General features: G+C 46.5%; 3 protein-coding genes across 4 annotated transcripts in view; 2 read left to right on the top strand and 1 right to left on the bottom strand.

The window, feature by feature from the left end:
* Nucleotides 1–7,599, top strand: part of LOC137432357 (ADP-ribosylhydrolase ARH1) — a 17,372-nt gene extending 9,773 nt beyond the window's left edge. Inside the window, exons 5-7 of the mRNA XM_068124212.2 lie at nucleotides 4,295–4,478; nucleotides 5,107–5,375; nucleotides 7,366–7,599. Of these exons, the coding sequence (XP_067980313.2) occupies nucleotides 4,295–4,478; nucleotides 5,107–5,375; nucleotides 7,366–7,523 (611 nt within the window). The 3' untranslated portion in view covers nucleotides 7,524–7,599. The remainder of the gene's footprint in view (nucleotides 1–4,294; nucleotides 4,479–5,106; nucleotides 5,376–7,365) is intronic.
* Nucleotides 7,591–20,638, bottom strand: DCTPP1 (dCTP pyrophosphatase 1). Its single transcript, XM_078783114.1, has 4 exons — nucleotides 20,437–20,638; nucleotides 20,157–20,267; nucleotides 10,144–11,044; nucleotides 7,591–9,976 (listed from the first exon to the last, which is right to left on the bottom strand). The coding sequence occupies exons 1-3, from the start codon at nucleotides 20,496–20,498 to the stop codon at nucleotides 10,762–10,764; spliced, it is 456 nt and encodes a 151-aa protein (XP_078639240.1). The 5' UTR covers nucleotides 20,499–20,638; the 3' UTR covers nucleotides 7,591–9,976; nucleotides 10,144–10,761.
* On the top strand, nucleotides 7,592–10,712 carry LOC144893250 (uncharacterized). Of its 2 annotated transcripts, XM_078783113.1 has the most exons (3): nucleotides 7,592–9,237; nucleotides 9,286–10,101; nucleotides 10,246–10,712. In XM_078783113.1, exons 1-3 carry the CDS (start codon nucleotides 8,387–8,389, stop codon nucleotides 10,400–10,402), a joined length of 1,824 nt encoding a protein of 607 aa, XP_078639239.1. In that variant the 5' UTR covers nucleotides 7,592–8,386; the 3' UTR covers nucleotides 10,403–10,712. The 2 variants fall into 2 exon arrangements, with proteins under 2 accessions (XP_078639239.1, XP_078639237.1); XM_078783111.1 differs by having other exon boundaries at nucleotides 9,286–10,402.

Raw genomic sequence — 20,638 nt, 5'->3', positions numbered from 1 at the left:
GGATGGAGGGAGGGGTCCTCAATGCCACACAGGAAATCAGAGCTGTCTCCCTTGACAAATCACGTGCCTTCGATACAGTCTGGCACCCCGCCCTGCTCACCAAATTCTCCGACTATGGTATCCATGGAAATCTCCACGCATGGCTTGTGGACTTTCTCTTCGGTCGCAGTCGACGTGTGGCCCTGAATGGAATTCTTTCATCTCCTCTTCTTCTCCAGGCTGGAGTTCCTCAAGGCAGTGTTGTGGGCCCTGTGCTTTTTCTAATCTTCATCAATGATCTCTTTGACTCTGGAAAATATTCTTTATCGTTTTACTAATGACTCCACTCTCTGCCGCTCCATTCCTCATCCCTCAGATCGGCAGTCTGCAGTCTCTTCACCCTCTGCAGACCTGGATAAAATCACAGACTAGTCAAACAAGTGGAACATGTCTTTCAATCCTGACAAATCTCACACTCTTACTATGTCTCTCCGAAAAGACCGACTGGGCAACCCTCCCATCTACTTTCTCAACAATCCTCTCCAAGAAGTTCGGTCACTTAAGCTTTTTGGGTCTCACTATCTGCCATGATCTTTCCTGGGAAAACAACATTTCCAAGCTGGCCTCCAAAGCCAGTCGCCGACTGGGCATCCTCTGTCGTGCGAAGTCCTTTCTTGGCACACCTGAGATTCTCAACACATTCAAAGCTTTCATCCGCAGCTTGATGGAATACTGCTCTCCCCTTTGGGCCGGTGTTCCTGCCTCACACCTAGCTCGGCTTCACGCTGTAGAAACCAAGGCTTTCAGGATCATTGGAATCTCCCGCGATGAAGCTGATTTTGAAGGCCTTTCACTCTCTCACCGCAGGCTGGTCGGTGGGTTTTCTATCTTCTACTGTCTACTCTCCGGCCTAGCTCCCCCTGCTCTGTCTGGGCTCTGCCCCCCAAATATTCCTGCAGGACGCACAAGATCTGCCAGCAACCCTCTTCTGGTGAAACTGCCAAAATCAAGACTCTCTGCTCGACCTCACTCTTTCATTCCTCTTTTCTCCCACCTCTGGAACAAATTCCCACATTATCTTCAATCCCACTCCTCCCTCCAGGTCTTTAAAACAGCTGTTCACCACCATCTCTTATCTTCCCCCATTCAAAACCTTTATCTTTTCTACTCCTGTTAAAATACCACAAATCCACCTCCTTCAAATTCCATTTTTCTTTCCTGAAATTCCTTGTGGTGTCCATTTGTGTTATACACCGTTTCTTTCCTTCCTGCCTTCCCCAGCCCTCTCCCTTCCACAGATCTATCGATGTCCCTGTTCTCTACTGTCGATGTGCTTCCCTCCCTTGTCTCCAGCTCCCTTTATGATACGTTTTATGTTTGTGTCGTTTTGTTTTATGTCTTAGCTCTTACACTAGCCTCGAAAAATCACGAGCTAAAAAAAAAAACGTAGAGGATCGATTTCACCCCGGTTTACCTCATTGTATATTACTTATAATTGATTTTATTTTCCCTGCTTGTAGGTTGTTCGGGAATAAACCCGTTTGGTTTGATAAAAAAAAAGCTTTAAGGTTCTCCTCAGTCATGCACGTGAGCTTTGGCACAAGTACATTGTGGGATTCTACCTTGCCACCGCAACGTGCTCAGGCATTAGTTGAGCCATTGATGCTGCAATATATACACTACATGACCAAAAGTATGTGGACACCAGAACATCAAACATGTCATTCTAAAATCATTGGCATTAGTATGGAGTTGGTTCCCCCCACACTCTTCTCGGAAGGCTTTCCACTAGATGTCGGAACATTGCTGCGGGGATTTGCTTCCCTTCAGCCACAAGAGCATTAATGAGGTCGGGCACTGATGTTGAGCGATTAGGCCTGGCTCGCAGTGGCGTTCCAATTCATCCCAAAGGTGTTTGGTGGAGTTGAGGTCAGGGTTTTGTGCAGGCCAGTCAAGTTATTCCACACCGATCTCGACAAACCATTTATGTATGGACCTCACTTTGGGCACGAGGTCATTGTCATCCTGAAACAGGAAAGGGCCTTCCCCAAGCTGTTGCCACAAATTTGGAAGCACACAATCGTGTAGAATGTCATTGTATGCTGTAGCGTTAAGATTTCCCTTCATTGGAACTAAGGGGCCTAGCCTGAGAAACAGCCCGAAACCATTATTCCTCCTCCACCAAACTTTACAGTTGGCACTATGCATTCGGGTAAGTAGGATTCTCCTGGCATCCGCCAAACCCAGATTCATCTGTTGGACTGCCAGATGGTGAAGTGTGATTCATCACTCAAGAGAACGCGTCTCCACTGTTCCAGAGTTCAATGGCGGCGAGCTTTACACTACTCCAGCCGATGCTTGGCATTGCGCATGGTGATCTTAGGCTTGTGGCTGCTTGGCCATGGAAACCCATTTCATGAAGCTCCCAACGAACAGTTGTTGTGCTGACGTTGCTTCCAGAGGCTGTTTGGAACTCGGTAGTGAGTGTTGCAACCGAGGACAGATTATTTTTCCGTGCTACGTGCTTCAGCACTCGGCGGTCCTGTTCTGTGAGCTTGTGTGGCCTACAACTTCGCGACTGAGCTGTTGTTGCTCCTAGACGTTTCCACTTCACAATAACAGCACTTACAGTTGACCAACCAGGGCAGCTCTAGCAGGGCAAAAATTTGACGAACTGACTGGTTGGAAAGGTGGCATCCTATGACGGTGCCACGTTGAAAGTCACTGAGCTTTTCAGTGCGGCCCATTCTACTGCCAATGTTTGTCTATGGAGATTGCATGGCTGTGTGCTTGATTATATATACCTGTCAGCAATGGCTGTGGCTGAAATAGCCAAATCCACTAATTAGAAGGGATGTCCGCATACTTTTGGTCATGTTGTGTATATTGTTACATTTGTGGGGGTAGGGGATGAAATACCACAGTGGAGATGGAACGGTGTAGGGTAGCATGGACCACGTGCGAGTCGGAAGCCAATCTTGATGTTTTTAAGTCGGAAGACTGTGAGCTTAAGATTGTTTCTGTGTCTTCACACGGGGGGGGGGGGGGGGGGGGGGGTGGAGCTTGTGTTATATAGATAAGGGTAAGATTAGCTTCCCCGGTACATGATTGACTCCTGTGATGTGTCCGTCTTTGTTCCAATTATAACAAGCCGGCCATAAAAACCTACGTCTTTAACCAACAACAACAACTGACATAACTGCCGACAGAAACCCGAACATGCCCGAGCAGAGCCGAACATTCTCGAAAGACAAGTAAACCCCGTCCCACTAACCAACTAAGTACTAAGGAAAAAGGTCACGCCCCAAAGTTTGTCATTGGTCGAGCCCGACCATGGGGGATTCAGTGGAACTCAGCGATATGTCGGGGTGACGTCAGAGCGAGGAGGTTTGAGGAGAGGAAGAAGAAGAATCGCTTTCTCGTGCTGGCTTCATGGCGGATGGTCACTTGTGTCATATGCGCTCGTGCAGAGAACTGTTCGGAGCTCAGAGAACCTTTGCAATGTGGGAGCCAGGGGTGTTGTTTGACGGTGGTGTTTTTCGGAGGAGTTGGAGCCGCGTCACGTTTCGCTGGGAGACGAGAGCGAAATAGGACCGGCTGCTCGAACACACCTCACGTTCGTGGCAACGCGGAGAGGAACTTCGCGCCATCTGGTGCATTTCCCGCGCAAGCAACTTTGGGCTGCCTGGTGCTGCCGACTCCATTCGGTGATCTCGTTGAAGCAAAGCTGAGTGCCGGTCAGCTTTAAACCATTTTATTTTCATTATCTCTCCCCTTGTCTGTTTTCCTGTTTGAGTGGAGACGTCTCAAAATTAGGATTTAGTTTACCTCACCTTTCATTTTTTAAATTCCATGCCTTAATTTCATTAAATTTATTATTGTGGCATTTCATTTGTTGTGTCATTTATTCGTTTTGTGGGTTCGAGTATAAGCCCCGCGAGTTCCATGCAGGTAAGCACTTTGGTTCCGTCCTGTGTGCGCCATAAAAAAAGTACCGCCAATTTTCGGCTTGATCGCCTTGAAACAATCTTGATCGGAGTAAGATGGACCGGCTATCCGTCCAAGGCTGGTTTTCATCAGCCAAGGACTTGACTATATATATATATATATATATATATATATATATATATATATATATATATATATATATATATATATATACTGAATATTATATTTGTTTGCGTTTTATTTATTTATTTGTTTTTTTCCTATTTGGAATGTATTATTTTAATTTTTTGTATTATTATTTATGATTATTAATTTTTTTTTTTTTTTTTTTGTCTTTGGAATTAACAATAAGGTAATTTTTCCCCAGGTTATTTAGGAGGGGTAGTTGCAGCCCTCTTTACCTCTCTTGCGGTGCGTGGAGAGGAAGTGGCCACTTGGGGTCAGGTCATTCCCACAGTTCTCGCCGCTGCGTGGAAGTACGTCAAATCCACAGGATTCTGCGTTTCAGAGAATCTGGCTGTCTGGTCAGAGTTTGGCGAGCGTTGGGAGAGGTACAGTTTTGTCCATAATTTCATTGCATATTTTCATCATTTACGTATAATAATACAGTATTCTGAATTTTCCTTTTATAATTCATATTTTGAAACAGGATTCTTCCGAACTTATGAAAGGCTTGTATGTCGCAATAGGCTGCGGGGTAGCATCATTGGCCGAGGGCACGGCTGTGCTGCTGATGCAATGCCCTCTGCTGGTAAGGGCAGGGATTTGTAATTTGTTCATGGTGCCGGTGATAGCTCACTTACTCTTCACGAAGGACACCGTGGGATCTTTAATGTCCACCAACTAACGCCGGCAGATGGGACACCCGTTTAACGTCGTGGAAACATACGAACGAAGTTTAACCGAACTCATGATGCTTGAATCACAGGTACAAATCCCATAGACTGTGTGCAATCGTCCAATGCCTCCGTGTCCTTGTAATTCATGTAAAAGTACAATGATGTCTCATTAAGCTCCTTCAGAATAAACGGATGACAAAAGGTTATGAAAGTAACAGTTGATATTGGATCAATTAATAGTCTGCACACTAATAGAGGCTGATCTGCATCCCACGTCTCTAAAATGTTCTACATACTCGTACTTCGATTCAATTCGACAAAACCTTCTCATATTCCCTAGATATCTTTCCTCACGCAACTTGCTGCCCTCATCTTCACCTCCCAGTCCTCGGTTCCCAAGCGATTATGGCGCCACAGCCCGTGACGAGGCCTATCGTGCTTTAAGCCTAAAAGGATGGGCAGGACGTAGCGGGCATGACGCGGTCATGATCGCATACGATGGTCTTTTGGTTGCCGAACTGCAAGGAAAAAGATCGGGAGAGAACGAGACCGATGAAGAACTTGGGAACAAGTGGGAGACGCTCTGTCTACATGCCATGCTACATGGGGGTGAGGAAGGGATTGAGAAGCATATGGTACTCAGAGGTTTTGGAGACTTGTAAAGTTTGGAAGACCTAGACCCTATTCAATATATATATATATATATATATATATATATCTACAGACTTGGCATTTAATATGGAATATTTTTTTGTGGGGGTGAACTTACTTTTCAAGATGACTTAGAACCAAAAGTTCATTGGAATTATGTTGAAATTATTCTAGATTTTGTTAATGTGACCTTTAAAAGAAACAAAAACCACATTTGACATTTCGAAACAAATAAATTGATCCTTGAAAGTGATGTAAACTGATATCAAACTCAATTCACGGACAGTACTGTGTTAAACTTCTGTGCGTTTTCCAGAAGTATCTCTTTATTTTGCACATTAGCCAAATTTTTTTTTAACAAAAACAAAAGTTAAATTACGACTGGGATTATGGACAGTAAAATTACAGTTCAGTACTTCGTGTAACCCCCACGAGCATTCAGGAGAGCACGTACACGTTGAGGCATGCTGTTCACGAGATTTGCCAAGGTTTGGACAAGAATCGCTTGCCATGCAGTTACAATAGCCTGCTGCAATTCACGCACAGAGGTCGGCTGCTGGTCCAAGTGGTCGATTTGACGCGTTACTTCTGCCCACAGGTTCTCTGTCGGATTCATATCCGGGGACATGGCAGGCCACTCCATATGCTCTACACCACGGTCAGCAAGAAAGTGTTGGATCACGCGAGCATGATGAGGCCGTGCATTGTCATCTTGGAAGACAAAGTTTCCTCGAAAGGCTGCACGAACAAATGGAAGTAACGTTTCTTCCAGAATGGCCCTGTGCTTGAACTGGTTCAGGTTTCCATTCAGAACAACCAGGTCAGTTTTGCCCCCTGCATGAAAAGCAGCCCAAACGGTCACCCCACCACCTCCAGCTTGGACTCTTGGCACTATACAATCTTCGTTGTAGGCTTCATGCACTTGTCTGCGCACTCGGACACGGCCATCTTGACGATAGACCAGAAATCTAGACTCGTCACTGAAGATCACGTGATTCCCGTGTCCTGGCTGCCATTGACGGTGCTCTCTGGCCCACTGCAATCGGCGCTGGCGGTGTTGTCTGGTCAGGCGTGGCTTTCTCAGGGGACGCCTGGCACGATAGCCTGCTTGAACCAGTCGTTGGTCGACTAGCCTTCTGGATGCATGCACATTTGTCAGTTGCTGCCACTCAGCCCTAAGCCGATTAGCTGACTTGGTACGGCCATTGCGGACTAACTGGTGCAGCTGGCGATCATCCCTCCTTGTGGTTCTGCGGGGACGTCCTGGCCTCGGTATTGGAGTAGGGACACCCCTCTGAGCATTTCGTTTCAGGATCTTTGACACCTGACCTTGAGTGATGCCATACTGCCGAGCAATAGCACGCTGTTTCATGCCGGAATTTCGTAAAGCCACCACTCCATGACAAACAGCATTGTCGAGTTGACGGACCATCTCCAGGGGAAGCGGCAATAACTTTTGTAGACGTGCAGCAGTTGTTTTCCACTAATACAGAACGCAACAACCCTTATATACCCGATTGTGAAGCCAATCGTCAAATGTACCTGTCCGTACATTTTGTCACGCCACCTGTGATATAATCCTGTTATTGACTTCTTGCTGCGACAGACAATCAGTGACATGGTTCTTTTAACAAAGAAATCACCGAAGCGTAAAAGAAACTCACCAGATTGATATACTGAGTTCAGAAATTAAACCCAAGTCAAGAACAAAAAAAAATTCCATATTAAATGGCAAGTCTGTATATAAATAAACCCCTTCCCTTCCCTCCCTTTACCTTTAGAGGTCAAGGTAAGGGGTGTTACCCTTTCCCCCCCCCCCCCCCCCCCCCCCGAGAACCAGTTACGGTTGTGCACACATTCGGGGGGAAAAGGTAAAATGTTTTGCAACACCCCTTGTATTGTAAATGTGCAAGCAATTGAGTTGCCCTCCGTCTGGCTCTGCCCACAGGTGACAGTGACTCCACCGGCACAATTGCGGGTGCATGGTGGGGGGCGCTGCATGGGCTGAGGGGGGTTCCACCCACAAACTACAATCACCTTGAGTACATTGAGAGGCTGCAATGCACGGCGGAAGGACTGCTCACTCTCGCCTGGCCCGGGGAGTGAGCACGCACGAGGAAACGGGCGTGGGTTGGAACTGGGGATGGAGCGAGAGGGTAAATAAACAAGAGGATGACAAAGACCGAGGTTTTATTGATTTCTGATCAACAATAAAAACAAGGGTTACAAATACCATCAAAGGGATTGGGCGAGATGTTATCAAGTCCAAAATTACGAGAAAACAGGGGTCATCCCACAAAAGGTCAAGTACAGTCGGCAGCTACATGGAGGTACACATTCTAACTGAGGCATTCTCAAAATTCACGTTTAAAATGATCAATCGACCATTATCAGATAAATCATTGGCCTGTAATGACCAATTGCACAAACATCCAGTCATGCGTTCTCAAATGTACAACTTAGCGTCCCTCGAACGCCGTTCCAAATCTGAGCAGCAAAATATCTAATGGAATGACGAAACTTGGCTTTGGAATGACGACAGCTTTCCATGCATGTTATTAACAAATAATCAATCGATAGAAGTTTCAAAGGAAAACGTTTGTGGAATAATCAGCGTTGTGGAAGCTTGGTCGAGTTCTTGTGGCAGGTGCATATTAATTGGTTTCACATGCAAGAAAACTACAGGTTTAATAGGAAGAATCAAATATTATTTCTGGAACAGCATGAAGGGAAAAACAATTAAAGCAGAGTAGCTTGGATATTTATAAGAATGTTCCTTTGACCCTTCTTGCGCACTATTGGACATTTCGTCCATTCTGTAAAACTAGCGCTTTTCCTTCATTAAAAAACAAACAGCAACATGTCTTTGGATACAAACACATATTTGGGGTACATATAAGGAACCCTCGGTCATTCTTGAGCCTAGACCCTTGTACAGGGAAAAAAACCCCAAAAAACCAAGCCTGCACATGCACAAAATCCTTAGCCTGCACATGCACAGAACCCTTGGCCTGCACATGCATGGAACCCTTGGCCTGCACATGCACAGAACCCTTAGGTTGCACATGCACAGAACCCTTGGCCTGCACATGCACGGAACCCTTGGCCTGCACATGCACGGAACCCTTGGCCTGCACATGCACGGAACCCTTGGCCTGCACATGCACGGAACCCTTGGCCTGCACATGCACGGAACCCTTGGCCTGCACATGCACGGAACCCTTGGCCTGCACATGCACCGAACCCTTGGCCTGCACATGCACGGAACCCTTAGGTTGCCCATGCACGGAATCCTTGGCCTGCACATGCACAGAACCCTTGGCCTGCACATGCACGGAACCCTTGGCCTGCACATGCACGGAACCCTTGGCCTGCACATGCACAGAACCCTTAGGTTGCACATGCACAGAACCCTTGGCCTGCACATGCACGGAACCCTTGGCCTGCACATGCACGGAACCCTTGGCCTGCACATGCACAGAACCCTTAGGTTGCACATGCACAGAATCCTTGGCCTGCACATGCACGGAACCCTTGGCCTGCACATGCACAGAATCCTTGGCCTGCACATGCACGGAACCCGTAGGTTGCACATGCACGGAACCCGTAGGTTGCACATGCACAGAACCCATAGGTTGCACATGCACAGAACCCATAGGTTGCACATGCACAGAACCCTTAGGTTGCACATGCACAGAACCCTTAGGTTACACATGCACAGAATCCTTGGCCTGCACAGAATCCTTGGCCTGCACATGCACAGAACCCTTGGCCTGCACATGCATGGAACCCTTGGCCTGCACATGCACGGAACCCGTAGGTTGCACATGCACGGAACCCGTAGGTTGCACATGCACGGAACCCGTAGGTTGCACATGCACAGAACCCATAGGTTGCACATGCACAGAATCCTTAGGTTGCACATGCACAGAATCCTTAGGTTGCACATGCACAGAACCCTTCGGTTGCACATGCACAGAATCCTTGGCCTGCACATGCACGGAACCCTTGGCCTGCACATGCACGGAACCCTTGGCCTGCACATGCACGGAACCCTTAGGTTGCACATGCACAGAACACTTAGGTTGCACATGCACAGAATCCTTGGCCTGCACATGCACAGAATCCTTGGCCTGCACATGCACGGAACCCTTGGCCTGCACATGCACGGAACCCTTAGGTTGCACATGCACAGAATCCTTGGCATGCACATGCACAGAACCCTTGGCCTGCAAATGTGTGGAACCCTTGGCCTGCACATGCACGGAACCCTTGGCCTGCACATGTGTGGAACCCTAGGCTTGCAAATGAATGGAACTCTTGGCCTGCACATGTTTGGTACCCTAGGCCTGCAAATGCATGGAACCCTAGGCTTGCAAATGAATGGAACTCTTGGCCTGCACATGCACAGAATCCTTGGCCTGCACATGCACAGAACCCTTAGGTTGCACGTGCACAGAATCCTTGGCCTGCACATGCACAGAATCCTTGGCCTGCACATGCACGGAACCCTTAGGTTGCACATGCACGGAACCCTTAGGTTGCACATGCACAGAACCCTTAGGTTGCACATGCACGGAACCCTTGGCCTGCACATGCACAGAACCCTTGGCCTGCACATGCGCGGAACCCTTGGCCTGCACATGCACGGAACCCTTAGGTTGCACATGCACAGAACCCTTAGGTTGCACATGCACGGAACCCTTGGCCTGCACATGCACAGAACCCTTGGCCTGCACATGCGCGGAACCCTTGGCCTGCACATGCGCGGAACCCTTGGCCTGCACATGCACGGAAACCTTAGGTTGCACATGCACAGAACCCTTAGGTTGCACATGCATGGAACTCTTAGGTTGCACATGCACGGAACCTTTAGCCTGCACATGTGTGGACCCCTAGGCTTGCAAATGAATGGAACTCTTGGCCTGCACATGCATGAAACACTTAACCTGCACATGCATGAAACCCTTGACGTGCAGAGTTAATTTAACTCTTAATAAGGAATACAAAAAACTCCTAAATGGAATTTTTATCTTGGATTTGAATAAAGCTCCTTTTATGTAAGCAAACACACAACATGGAACATGGCTACGGTTTAAGGAACAATCTACATATGTGTGTGAAAACAGTAGAATTTGACCCCGGCATGCTATATACACATATCCTCTCTCTCTCTCTTCCTTCTATGTCCTTCGAACCTTCTTTCCCTTTTTTGTTTTTCCCTCCAGCTCCTTTATAACAATCTCTTCCGTTCCTTTTCCACCCACCTGCCCTGACCTGCACCACCACAATTTGCATACATAATATGTAGATGTCGCTTTAAACTGATACCTTGTGCCAGATCTTATTCACAAGGTACTTCCTGCTGTGTTTCAAGCTTGGGATCTTGTGTGCTTTGCTCTTCAGTATACTCGTTGTACTTTTTTGCCGATCCCCGCACTTTTTCTGCGGGATACTTGCGTGCATTTTGCGCCATCTTGGTGAGGACAGCACGAGGAAGGTCCACGTGACAGACCGCGGCGAGCTCAGTAAGGTAAATGAGAACGTCGGCCAATTCATCAGCAACACGTGCTCGCTCTTGGGGTCGCCACCCAGGCAGCCCTGGTACAACGTCCTCTTTCCATTGGCTGTAAATGGTTAGGGGGATTAAAAGAGGTCAAGAACGATGTGAGTTCCCGTAGAAGTGCACAAGTCAAGGGTTGCCAAAGAGCAGCGGTTTACCCTCGTTTGATGGGGTCTGCGCCAAGGCTAAGTCAGGAATCATAATCGTACTCTGAGTAGCACACACTGGCATTGTACATGATGATTGGTGGTGATAATAATAATAATAACAAGTACAGATACATTCAAAGTACACCGCCCCCATGCCAAATAATTAAATATCCTCCAGAGCAGCGTTGCCGGGGCGCCCGGCAATACCGCAGTGCAGCTCAGAGACTGTATTTGGAGGGAGAATGAATGAATGAATGACTGAATGAATGATTAATTGCATAATTAAAATCAATAAAAGATTGTCATAAAATATTTCCTTAATCAATTGGCTAATACCATAACGAAACAACTAGTGCTTCATCCGAAGATGTAACTTTTAGAAATTTAATTAAAGAAGTTATTAATAAAAAAAATTAAATAATTAATTTATTAATCAAGAAATAATTAATCGATCAAAAATACCCTTTACTGACAAATCACTTGGTCATTGTCATGTCCAAATATCAGCTTCCTCGCTCAAAAGGTGCCTGAGATATTGCGCAGAAGAGAAAGGAAATTTAATTAATTAAATAAGTACTTAATTAATCGCTAATAATTAAATAACTCATCAATTAATTGATTAATCAAAAAACAAAAAATACGTTTTTGACAAAGGACTTGCTCACTACTGTGCGGAAATGTCAGCTTCCGAGCTCAAAGGATGGCTGAGAAATATCACCCGGACAAACAAACAAAGAAAACAAACAAACAAACAACCAGAGTGGAAACTGAGTACTCCCTTTCGGCGTGCGTCGTTGCCGAGCCCCCTTCGGTGTCCGGCAATGACGATTTGCAGCGCCTGGAGATGGCATAGGAAAGGAGCGGTGTGCAATAATGAGAAGAAGTAGAAGAAGAAGAAGAAAATTTACATAAAATGTCATAGCCCCTGCCGTGGTTTTAGTAATTTTGCTGTACGGCGTTAAAGGCCGTCAGTCGGCCATCTTTGGTCGGATAAAAAAACAAGATATTTTGCATATGTATACTCATGTATTGTCTTTGTGCCAAGTTTAAAGAAAATTGGTGCATGCATGTCCAAGAAATGGTTGGGGACACGTTTAAGTATCAAAATGACCACCAGTCGGCCATCTTGGATCTGTTCTTGAAAAGAAATGAGGTGCATATGAAACCCATCATTCATTCATTATCTGTGTGCCAACTTTGAACAAGATTGGTCAATGCATGTCTGAGAAAAATGTTGAGGACGTGGTCAATATAGGGTTTTTTACAACTAAAATGGCCACCAGTCTACCAGCCGGCTATCTTTGCTCAATCGCAAAATAAAGTGAGGTGCATGTGTATGCCGTCATGTGCCATGCTTTTGCCAAGTTTGAACAAAATCGGACCATGCATGTTCAAGAAATGGTTGACATTTTAAAGTAACGAAATGGCCGCCAGTTGGCCATATTGGATCTGATCTCGAAAAAAGAATGACGCGCATATGTAAGCCATCATTCACTATTCACGCGCATATGTAAGCCATCATTCATTATCTGTGTGCCAAGATTGAACAACATTGGTAAATGCGTGTCTAAGAAATGGTTGAGGATGTGCTTAACATTGGGGTTTTTTTACAACTAAAATGGCCGCCAGTTGGCCATATTTGATCGCATAGTGAATCAAAATGATGTGCATATGTATACCATCCTGTGTTGTTTTTGTTGACATCTCCGAATCATCTCCGAAAAAAAAAAGACAATTTTGTATGAACAAAATCTGTCAGTACATCTCCGAGCTATGGTTGTGGACGTGCGGACGGACGGATGAGACCCAATCGATGAGCCCCCGTTTCGGACTAAATCCAACAGGGGCTAATTAACCAGGGTTATGCAAGAGGTCTGTGAAATAGCTAGGTGGCGAACACAAAATAAGCGTTCGCATAGTGATACAAGCATGAAACCTGAAAGTGATGTTCTTATATAGATACTCTTTAAATCCAGTTGATTAGCCAACTCAAACATTCAACATTTGTTTTAGGTAGTAGGTTGTAGACAGCAACCGCTCAGGGTAGTACTACCGTTCTGACTTAGGAGCGTTAAAGTGGTGCCTGGAACCATCTTACACTCTCCGTGTCAGGATTGCTGGCCTTGCTTTCTGTCTCATTCAAACTGGAGCTACTGGGCTAGCTTCAACCTCTTTTTCTCGCAAACGAACACCATACACTTTTCTTCTTTTATTTAAGGCCTGGCCTCGATAAGGGCTATATAGTCCATCTCCTTTGGGCTGGTGCTCCTGCCTCACAGATCGTCCTTCTTGATGCTGTGGAAAGCAAGGCCCTCAAAATCATTGGGAACTCCCCGTGACAAAGCTGTGTCTCGGCCTGTTGATCTTCACATCGCAGGCGTGTTCGTGGCGTCTCTGTATTGTGCTGCCTCCTTTTTGTTCTTGCACCCTCTGCCCTCTATTGGCTCTGTCCCTCCCAGGTCTGTCATTAACCCTCTTCTTGGTAAACTCCCAAAATCCAGGCTCATTGCTCACCTGCATTTATTTCTTTCTCTTTTTTTTTTATCCCGTTATCTCGAGTGGCTCTATACCTTGTTTGGGGTGACCATCAAAAAAAAAAAACTGTGGAAGGAACTTCCCTGGTCTGTTCAGTCCTCTTCTTCCCTCCAGGGCTTCAAATCAGCTGTTCGCCACAACCTCGTCATCCCCCATCCATACCTGTGATCTCTTCTGCTCCCAAATGACCCAATTCCCAAACACTGCCCTTTTTCAGGTAAATTGTGATTTTCCCTCTCTCACCTTTTTGTTTGTTAGCGGTGGGTTGTTGCTTTGTTCCTCTTCTTCTTGTGTTTCATTCAGATTTTTGGAGTTTATCCCTGAATGTTCACCACCATCTCTAATCTTCCCCCATCCAAAACCTTGATCTCTTCTGCCCCTGTTAATTCACCCCAGATCCACTTTTTTTTGAAATCCCGACTTCTTTCTTTCCTGAAAGTCCGAGGAGTCTGTGTTTTTATACCTCTCCCACCCCGGCGTGAAACTGGAAGGTGTGAAAACATTTTGCTACCAAGGAGACATGTTCAAGGGAGAAGGTGGATCAGACTCGGTAACAGTTGCGAGAGTGAGATGTGCATGGAAGAAGTTTCGGGAACTGAGTGGCGTGTTGATGAGGAGGGGAGTGTCGTTGAAGCTGAAGGGAAAGGTGCATGCTGCATGTGTGAGAAGTGTTATGATTTATGGGAGCGAGACATGGGTAATGAACGTGGAGCAGCAACGAAGGCTGGAAAGGGTGGAAATGCGAATGGTTCAGTGGATGTGCGGAGTATCGTTGAGAGAGAGGAAGACAAATCATGAATTGCGAAAGATGATGGGAATAGAGCCTGTGATGGATGCTGTGAAGAGAAACAGGTTGAGATGGTTTGGTCATGTGTTGAGGAAGGATGAAAGTGACTGGTTGAGAAGTGATGGAAATGAATGTAGAAGGAAGTAGAGGACGGGGAAGACCGAGAAAGACTTGGCTAAAGATGGTGGAAGAAGAAATGCGGGTAAGGGGGTTAACAAGGAGATGCAGAAAATAGGGCAAAATGGAGTAGATTGTCGTGGGGACTGCAAGACTAACCCCCACTCTAGCAGGGAAAATGGCCTCAAAATGCCTGTTGTTGTTGTCCCACCCCCCCCCCCCCCACACCTTCTTGTGCCTCCTCCCCAAGCCCTCCCCCTCCCACAGATCTTCCATTGTCCCTGTTCTCTGCTGTTGTACTTGTGTGCTTCCCTCTCTCTCTCCCCATGTTGTCTCCCGCTCCCTTTATTGTATGTTTTGTGTGTCCGTTTTTTTTTGTGTGATTGATGTTAGCTCTTACATGAGCCTCGATCTTGTATTTAAAAAAAAATAAATCTTTATTAGGTCTTTGTTCACTTTGAGTGTTGGGATCAATTATAATGTTGGGAGCAATACACTGTTGCTCTTGGAGAGTGCTCTCGCGAGATCACGGCGAGGTCACGTCTTTTCGAAGCTGTTCCATGCGCTCACGCTTTCGAAGCTAAGTGATCTTTCACATTTGTGTTTTTGGCGTATCTTTATCTTTCTTTCAGTGTATGTACCTATTGGGGTGACTTTAATAGGTTTCTCGGTGTTGGTTTTTCATACCTGTGTACAGAATCGTCGGTTTTTTTCGTATCGTGTATTCTGAGGCCTAGTGTAGTGCTAGTAGTAGTAGGCTACCGTGTCCTCAGACCTTGGCTTGAGGCTTTTGTTTTTTGTCTCAGCGGTTCTTCAATCGCGCTGCAACTACTGTCGGTCTCTGTTTTTCACGGTCTTTTAACCCATACTCTCTTGTTTTAAAATCTCAAAAAAAAAAAAAAAAAATTTTTTTTTCCTTCCCTGTTCTTATCCGCTTGTACGTTCTTATTTGTTCTTTCGTTCTTCGTTATTTTGCTCTTTCGTTCTTCGTTATTTGTTCTTCGACCACGTTGTTCGAGATCACGTGATCAAGTTGTTAATACATGTTTCATCTGTCCCCTGAAGAACTTTATTATTATGTCATATTCTATAACACCTTTTTCTACTTCTTCTATAAAAGGATGCTTTCGACTTGCTCACCAATTCTATTCATTCAAAAAAAAAATTCCATCTCTTACAGTGCATCTTTCATTCATTCCCTAAACTCTCCAGAACTCCACCCATCCTTCAGCGTCCTCAAACGTATTTTTGACTCCAATGTCTCAAGAAACTCATTTTGCAATAAATGTTCGTTTCCCATAAATCGTACAATTTTCAAAATCCAATCTCACCCCTCCCCTCCAAATCTTCCCCATCACCCATCTCTGTCAAATCTTCCCCCTTGCCCCTCCCCCCCAAATCTTCCCAAACACCCATCCCTTTCAAATCTCCCCCCCTGCCCCTTCCCTCCTAAACTCCCCCCACACCCCTCCCCTCCGAGACTCTCCCTCACTCCTCCCCTCCTAGACTCCCCTCTCACCCCTCCTCCTCAAAGCGTCCTCCCCGCTTCTTCCCCCTTCCAACTTTCACCTTCATCTTCCTCAACCTTCTGCCTCACTCTTCCCCCTCCTCAAATAACACCTCACTGCGCCTCACCCAAACACCATCAAACCTTTTGTCCGCCCCATTCTTCCCTTCCTCCATTCAAACCTCCAAGCTATTCTGTAATCTCTGACACACCTGCAACAGCTCTCCCTACCTCTTCCTCCTCTTCCACATCCTGCCCTACCGCTCCCCCCCCCTGTTCTGTATCCGATGCTCCCCCTTCCTCTTCCTTAACAGTATGGACCTCAAACATCCGGGGCCTTCGCTCAAACTTAACTGATCTCTCCATACAGGTTGCTTCTGACAAACCAGACGTGATCTGCTTAACAGAAACCTTCCTCCTTCATGATGTCTCTGATTCCTTGGTATCTCTCCCAGGTTACTCCCTCCTCCGGTATGATAGACCTGAGCCTCGTTCTGGAGGTGGGGTTGCTATCTTTATAAAAAACTCTCTTCCTCACTCGCCCTGCACTGCCCTCTCGCCACCTCACCCCCAGGAATACCTTTGGCTACGGCTTCCCCTTCGCTCCCACCTTTTGTTCATATGCGTGTTGTACCGTCCACCAAACAGTGATGACTCCATCTACATCTCGCTGTCTGATAATATGGACCAACTTCTATCTACCCATCCCAACTCTCTCTTCCTCATATGTGGTGATTTCAACTGTCACCATGCCAGTTGGCTGGGGGTGGGTACCTCTCTCACCAGCCATGGCTCTTCAGCAAAGGACTTCTGTGACTCACTGGGACTGACACAATCTGTCAATTTCCCAACCCGGATCTCAGTCAACGGAGCATCTTCTCTTCTGGACTTGGTTATGACTAACTTCCCTGAAAATGTCTGCTGCTCTTCTTCTGCTCCAATCGGCTCTTCTGATCATGTGCTTGTTAAAGTGGACATCTCTCTGACCATTTTCAGAGAGCCTCCTCAGCGTCGACGAGTCTGGCATTTCACTCAGGCCAACTGGCACGGTCTTCAAGCAGCCATCAATCATCTGGACTGGTCTCCCATCTCTACTGCCTCTGACATCAACTCATCCTGGGAATTCTTCCAAAGTAAATTGCTCTCTCTCATGCACAGTTTTATCCCTTCTCGTCTTCAGTTGTCATACCCTTCCTCCCGTCCATGGTACACGGAATCTTGTGGTGAGGCTATTGCCCAGAAACAACTTGCTTTCGTCTCCTGGAAAGCAAATCCAACGGAAGGAAATCTCATTTCCTTTCACAAAGCCCGAAACAAGTGTGTGTCCACCCTCAGGAGAGCCAGGAAACAATATCTCTCCGTCCTCAGGACCGAACTCTCTTATCTGTCTCCCTCTTCCAAATCCTGGTGGCGTCTGGTAAAATCTGTTTCTGGTGTTTGTTCCCCCTCCATCCCCTCCCTCACCTTAAATGGCCACACGGCTGACTCCGCACGTGAAAAGGCCGAATGCCTCAACTCTGTGTTTGCCTCTAAATCTTGTGTCCCAAACCCATCCCTCTCTGTACCCACCGTACCGTCGTACCCAGCTGCTCCTGGACTCTGTGTCCTTTCCTCCTGACAAGGTGGAAAAGTGTCTGTCAACCCTCGACTCTGATTCTGCAACTGGACCTGACGGCATCAGCCCACGGGTCCTAAAATCCTGTTCTTCCACTCTTTCACTCCCTCTCTCTGTTCTCTTCACCCTCTCTTTTGCTCAAGGTCATCTTCCATCTGCTTGGAAATCTGCCAACATTACCGCTTTGCACAAAAAAGGTGCAAAAACAGATCCCAGCAATAACAGACCAATCAGCCTTCTCCCAATTATCAGCAAGGTCATGGAATCCATCATTGCTTCAGATATGAAATCTTTCCTCTTCTCCAATGGCTTGATCTCTGATCATCAATTTGGTTTCAGACCTGGACACTCCACTCTGGACATGCTGCTTCTGCTTTCTCAACAATGGATGGAGGTCCTCAATGCCAAACAGGAAATTAGAGCAGTCTCCCTTGACATATCACGTGCCTTCGATACAGTCTGGCACCCCGCTCTGCTCACCAAACTCTCCTCTTTTGGTATCCATGGAAATCTCCACGCATGGCTGGCGGACTTCCTCTCTAGTCGTAGTAAACGTGTGGCCCTGAATGGGTTTCTCTCATCTCCTCTTCCTGTTCAGGCTGGAGTTCCCCAAGGCAGTGTTCTGGGCCCTGTGCTTTTTCTGGTCTTCATCAATGATCTCTCTGACTCTCTTGAAAATCCTCTCTATCTCTTTGCTGACGACTCTACTCTCTGTCGCTCCATTCTTCATCCCTCAGATCGGCAGTCTGCAGCCTCCTCACTCTCTGCAGACCTTGACAAAATCACAGACTGGGCAAAGAAGTGGAACATGTCTTTCAATCCTGACAAATCTCACACTCTTACGATGTCTCTCCGAAAAGACCGACTGGACAACCCTCCCATCCACTTTCTGAATAATCCTCTCCAAGAAGTTCTGTCACTCAAGCTTTTGGGTCTCACTATCTGCCATGATCTTTCCTGGAAAAACCACATTTCAAATCTGGCCTCCAAAGCCAGTCGCCGACTGGGCATCCTCCGTCGTGCGAAGTCCTTCCTTGGCACACCTGAGCTCCTCACCACATACAAGGCTTTCATCCGCAGCTCAATGGAATACTGCTCTCCCCTCTGGGCTGGTGCTCCTGCCTCACACCTAGCTCGCCTTCGCGCTGTTGAAACCAAAGCATTCAGAATCATTGGAATCTCCCGCGATGAAGCTTACTCCAAGGGCCTCTCACTCACTCACCGCAGGCAGGTTGGTGGTCTTTCCGTCTTCTACCGACTCCTCCCTGGCCTTGCCCCCCCAGCTCTCTCTGGGCTCTGTCCCGCAAATATTCCTACAGGTCGCACAAGATCTGCCTGCAACCCTCTTTTGGTTAAACTGCCAAAATCAAGACTCTCTGCTCACCTTCACTCCTTCATTCCTCTTTTCTCCCACCTCTGGAACAAACTCCCTCACTCTCTTCAATCCCACTCCACCCTCCAAGTCTTTAAAACAGCTGTTCACCACCATCTCTTATCTTCCCCTATCCAAAACCTTGATCTTTTCTACCCCTGCTAATTTCACCCCAATTCCCCTTTTTGAAATACCAACTTCTGTCCTGGAAGTCCTTGGTGTCCTTATGCTTTATACTTCTCCCTCCTCCCCCCCCCCCCCCTTCTCATGCCTCCTCCCCCCGGGCCCTCTCCCTTCCACACATCTATCTCCCTGCTCTCGGATGTTGTGTTTGTGTGCTTCCCCTTTTCTCCCCATCTTGTCTTCCGCTCTCTTTTTGTGTATTTTGTTTGTCTGGTCGATTTGTTTGTGAAGTAAATGTTAGCTCTTTCACGAGCCTCGATTCAGTATACCAAAAAAAAAAAAAAAAAAATTGATCTTAATTTAATTATAAATTAAATTATGATCGTAATTGATCATAATTATGGAACTTCGACAATATTTCCATTCAATTAAGCCACTGATGGTAATGACGTCATTAAACGAGAACTGCACTCAGTAGAGAGCCAGGTGAACAGTTTACGTTTTGTATCCCAGAGTAGACCAGAAAATCACAATACAGAATCGCATTTAATCAAAATCATCCGTCCACAACTTTTTGAGATATCCTGCTGTACATTGTTTTTGGCCCAATCTCCCAATGGTGAAGAATCACTTAAAAAATTATACTAGCCGGATCTAGATCTTCACCAAAATTGAATCGATCGTTCCTTGTCACGTACGCTACATCTCTGCCAAATTTCGTCCGAATCCGTCCACAACTTTTTGAGATATTTTGTTCACAAACGGACAGAGACAGGGATGAAAACATAACGATAACCCCCATCGACCTTTGGTGACGGAGGTTAAAAAAAAAACCAAAAAAAACTACCTCCCAATGCGTGGTGTGTATAGATCGAAGGTAACGATCTACATATAGATCGAAGTAGATCTGAAAATGGCAAAATCACCAACCGCCTCGAGGATATCACTATGGAAACGAATGAATGACTTACAACAATTCGGCCAATTCCCCGACCTCTCCCACTAAAGCCAAGAGCAAGCTGCGGGGCTTGTGGAACCGTTCCCAATCTCTCTCGGTCGTGAACTCGGCCTGTCTCCGTCGGCTGCAAACAAGCGAACCAGCATCACGAGCAACGGGGTTCCATGTGAAACAATTCAAAAAGGATGCTTCAAAATAGCACGAGAGCCCAAGGAGGAGCACAATGATGGGCTCGCCGAGCAGGCCCCAAATGGCCTCCCCGAGCACAATCCCAATACTGGATTATTACTTACATTTCTTCGAGCGACGGTTCAGGACTAAAACCAAAGCTTCCTTCGGGTGTTCCACCCTCCATGTTTTTCTTGAGGATAGCCTTGATCAAAATAAGCTACAGTACTTCAAACGGCGCCAACAGTATTTCCTAATTAGCAGCCGAAAGCAACTTTTCCCGCGAATTTTCGCGTCACGTCCGTCATTACGTCATCACGTACGCGT

The sequence above is a fragment of the Myxine glutinosa genome, chromosome 8 (genome assembly GCF_964187855.1).
Source record: "Myxine glutinosa chromosome 8, kmMyxGlut1.1, whole genome shotgun sequence".
NCBI lineage: Eukaryota > Metazoa > Chordata > Myxini > Myxiniformes > Myxinidae > Myxine > Myxine glutinosa.
This window is presented reverse-complemented; position numbering and strand designations above follow the sequence as displayed.

Bases quoted from the DNA above. Each gene is read 5' to 3' on its own strand.
- LOC144893250 (XM_078783111.1), top strand. From the start codon at position 8,387: ATGCACAAAATCCTTAGCCTGCACATGCACAGAACCCTTGGCCTGCAC. The intron at 9,238-9,285 runs GTTGCACATGCA...CGGAACCCGTAG, and splicing joins CACATGCACGGAACCCGTAG to GTTGCACATGCACAGAACCC.
- DCTPP1 (XM_078783114.1), bottom strand. From the start codon at position 20,498: ATGGAGGGTGGAACACCCGAAGGAAGCTTTGGTTTTAGTCCTGAACCG. The intron at 20,268-20,436 runs GTAAGTAATAAT...GCTTGTTTGCAG, and splicing joins GAACCGTCGCTCGAAGAAAT to CCGACGGAGACAGGCCGAGT. The intron at 11,045-20,156 runs GTAAGTCATTCA...AACCATTTACAG, and splicing joins GGGGAATTGGCCGAATTGTT to CCAATGGAAAGAGGACGTTG.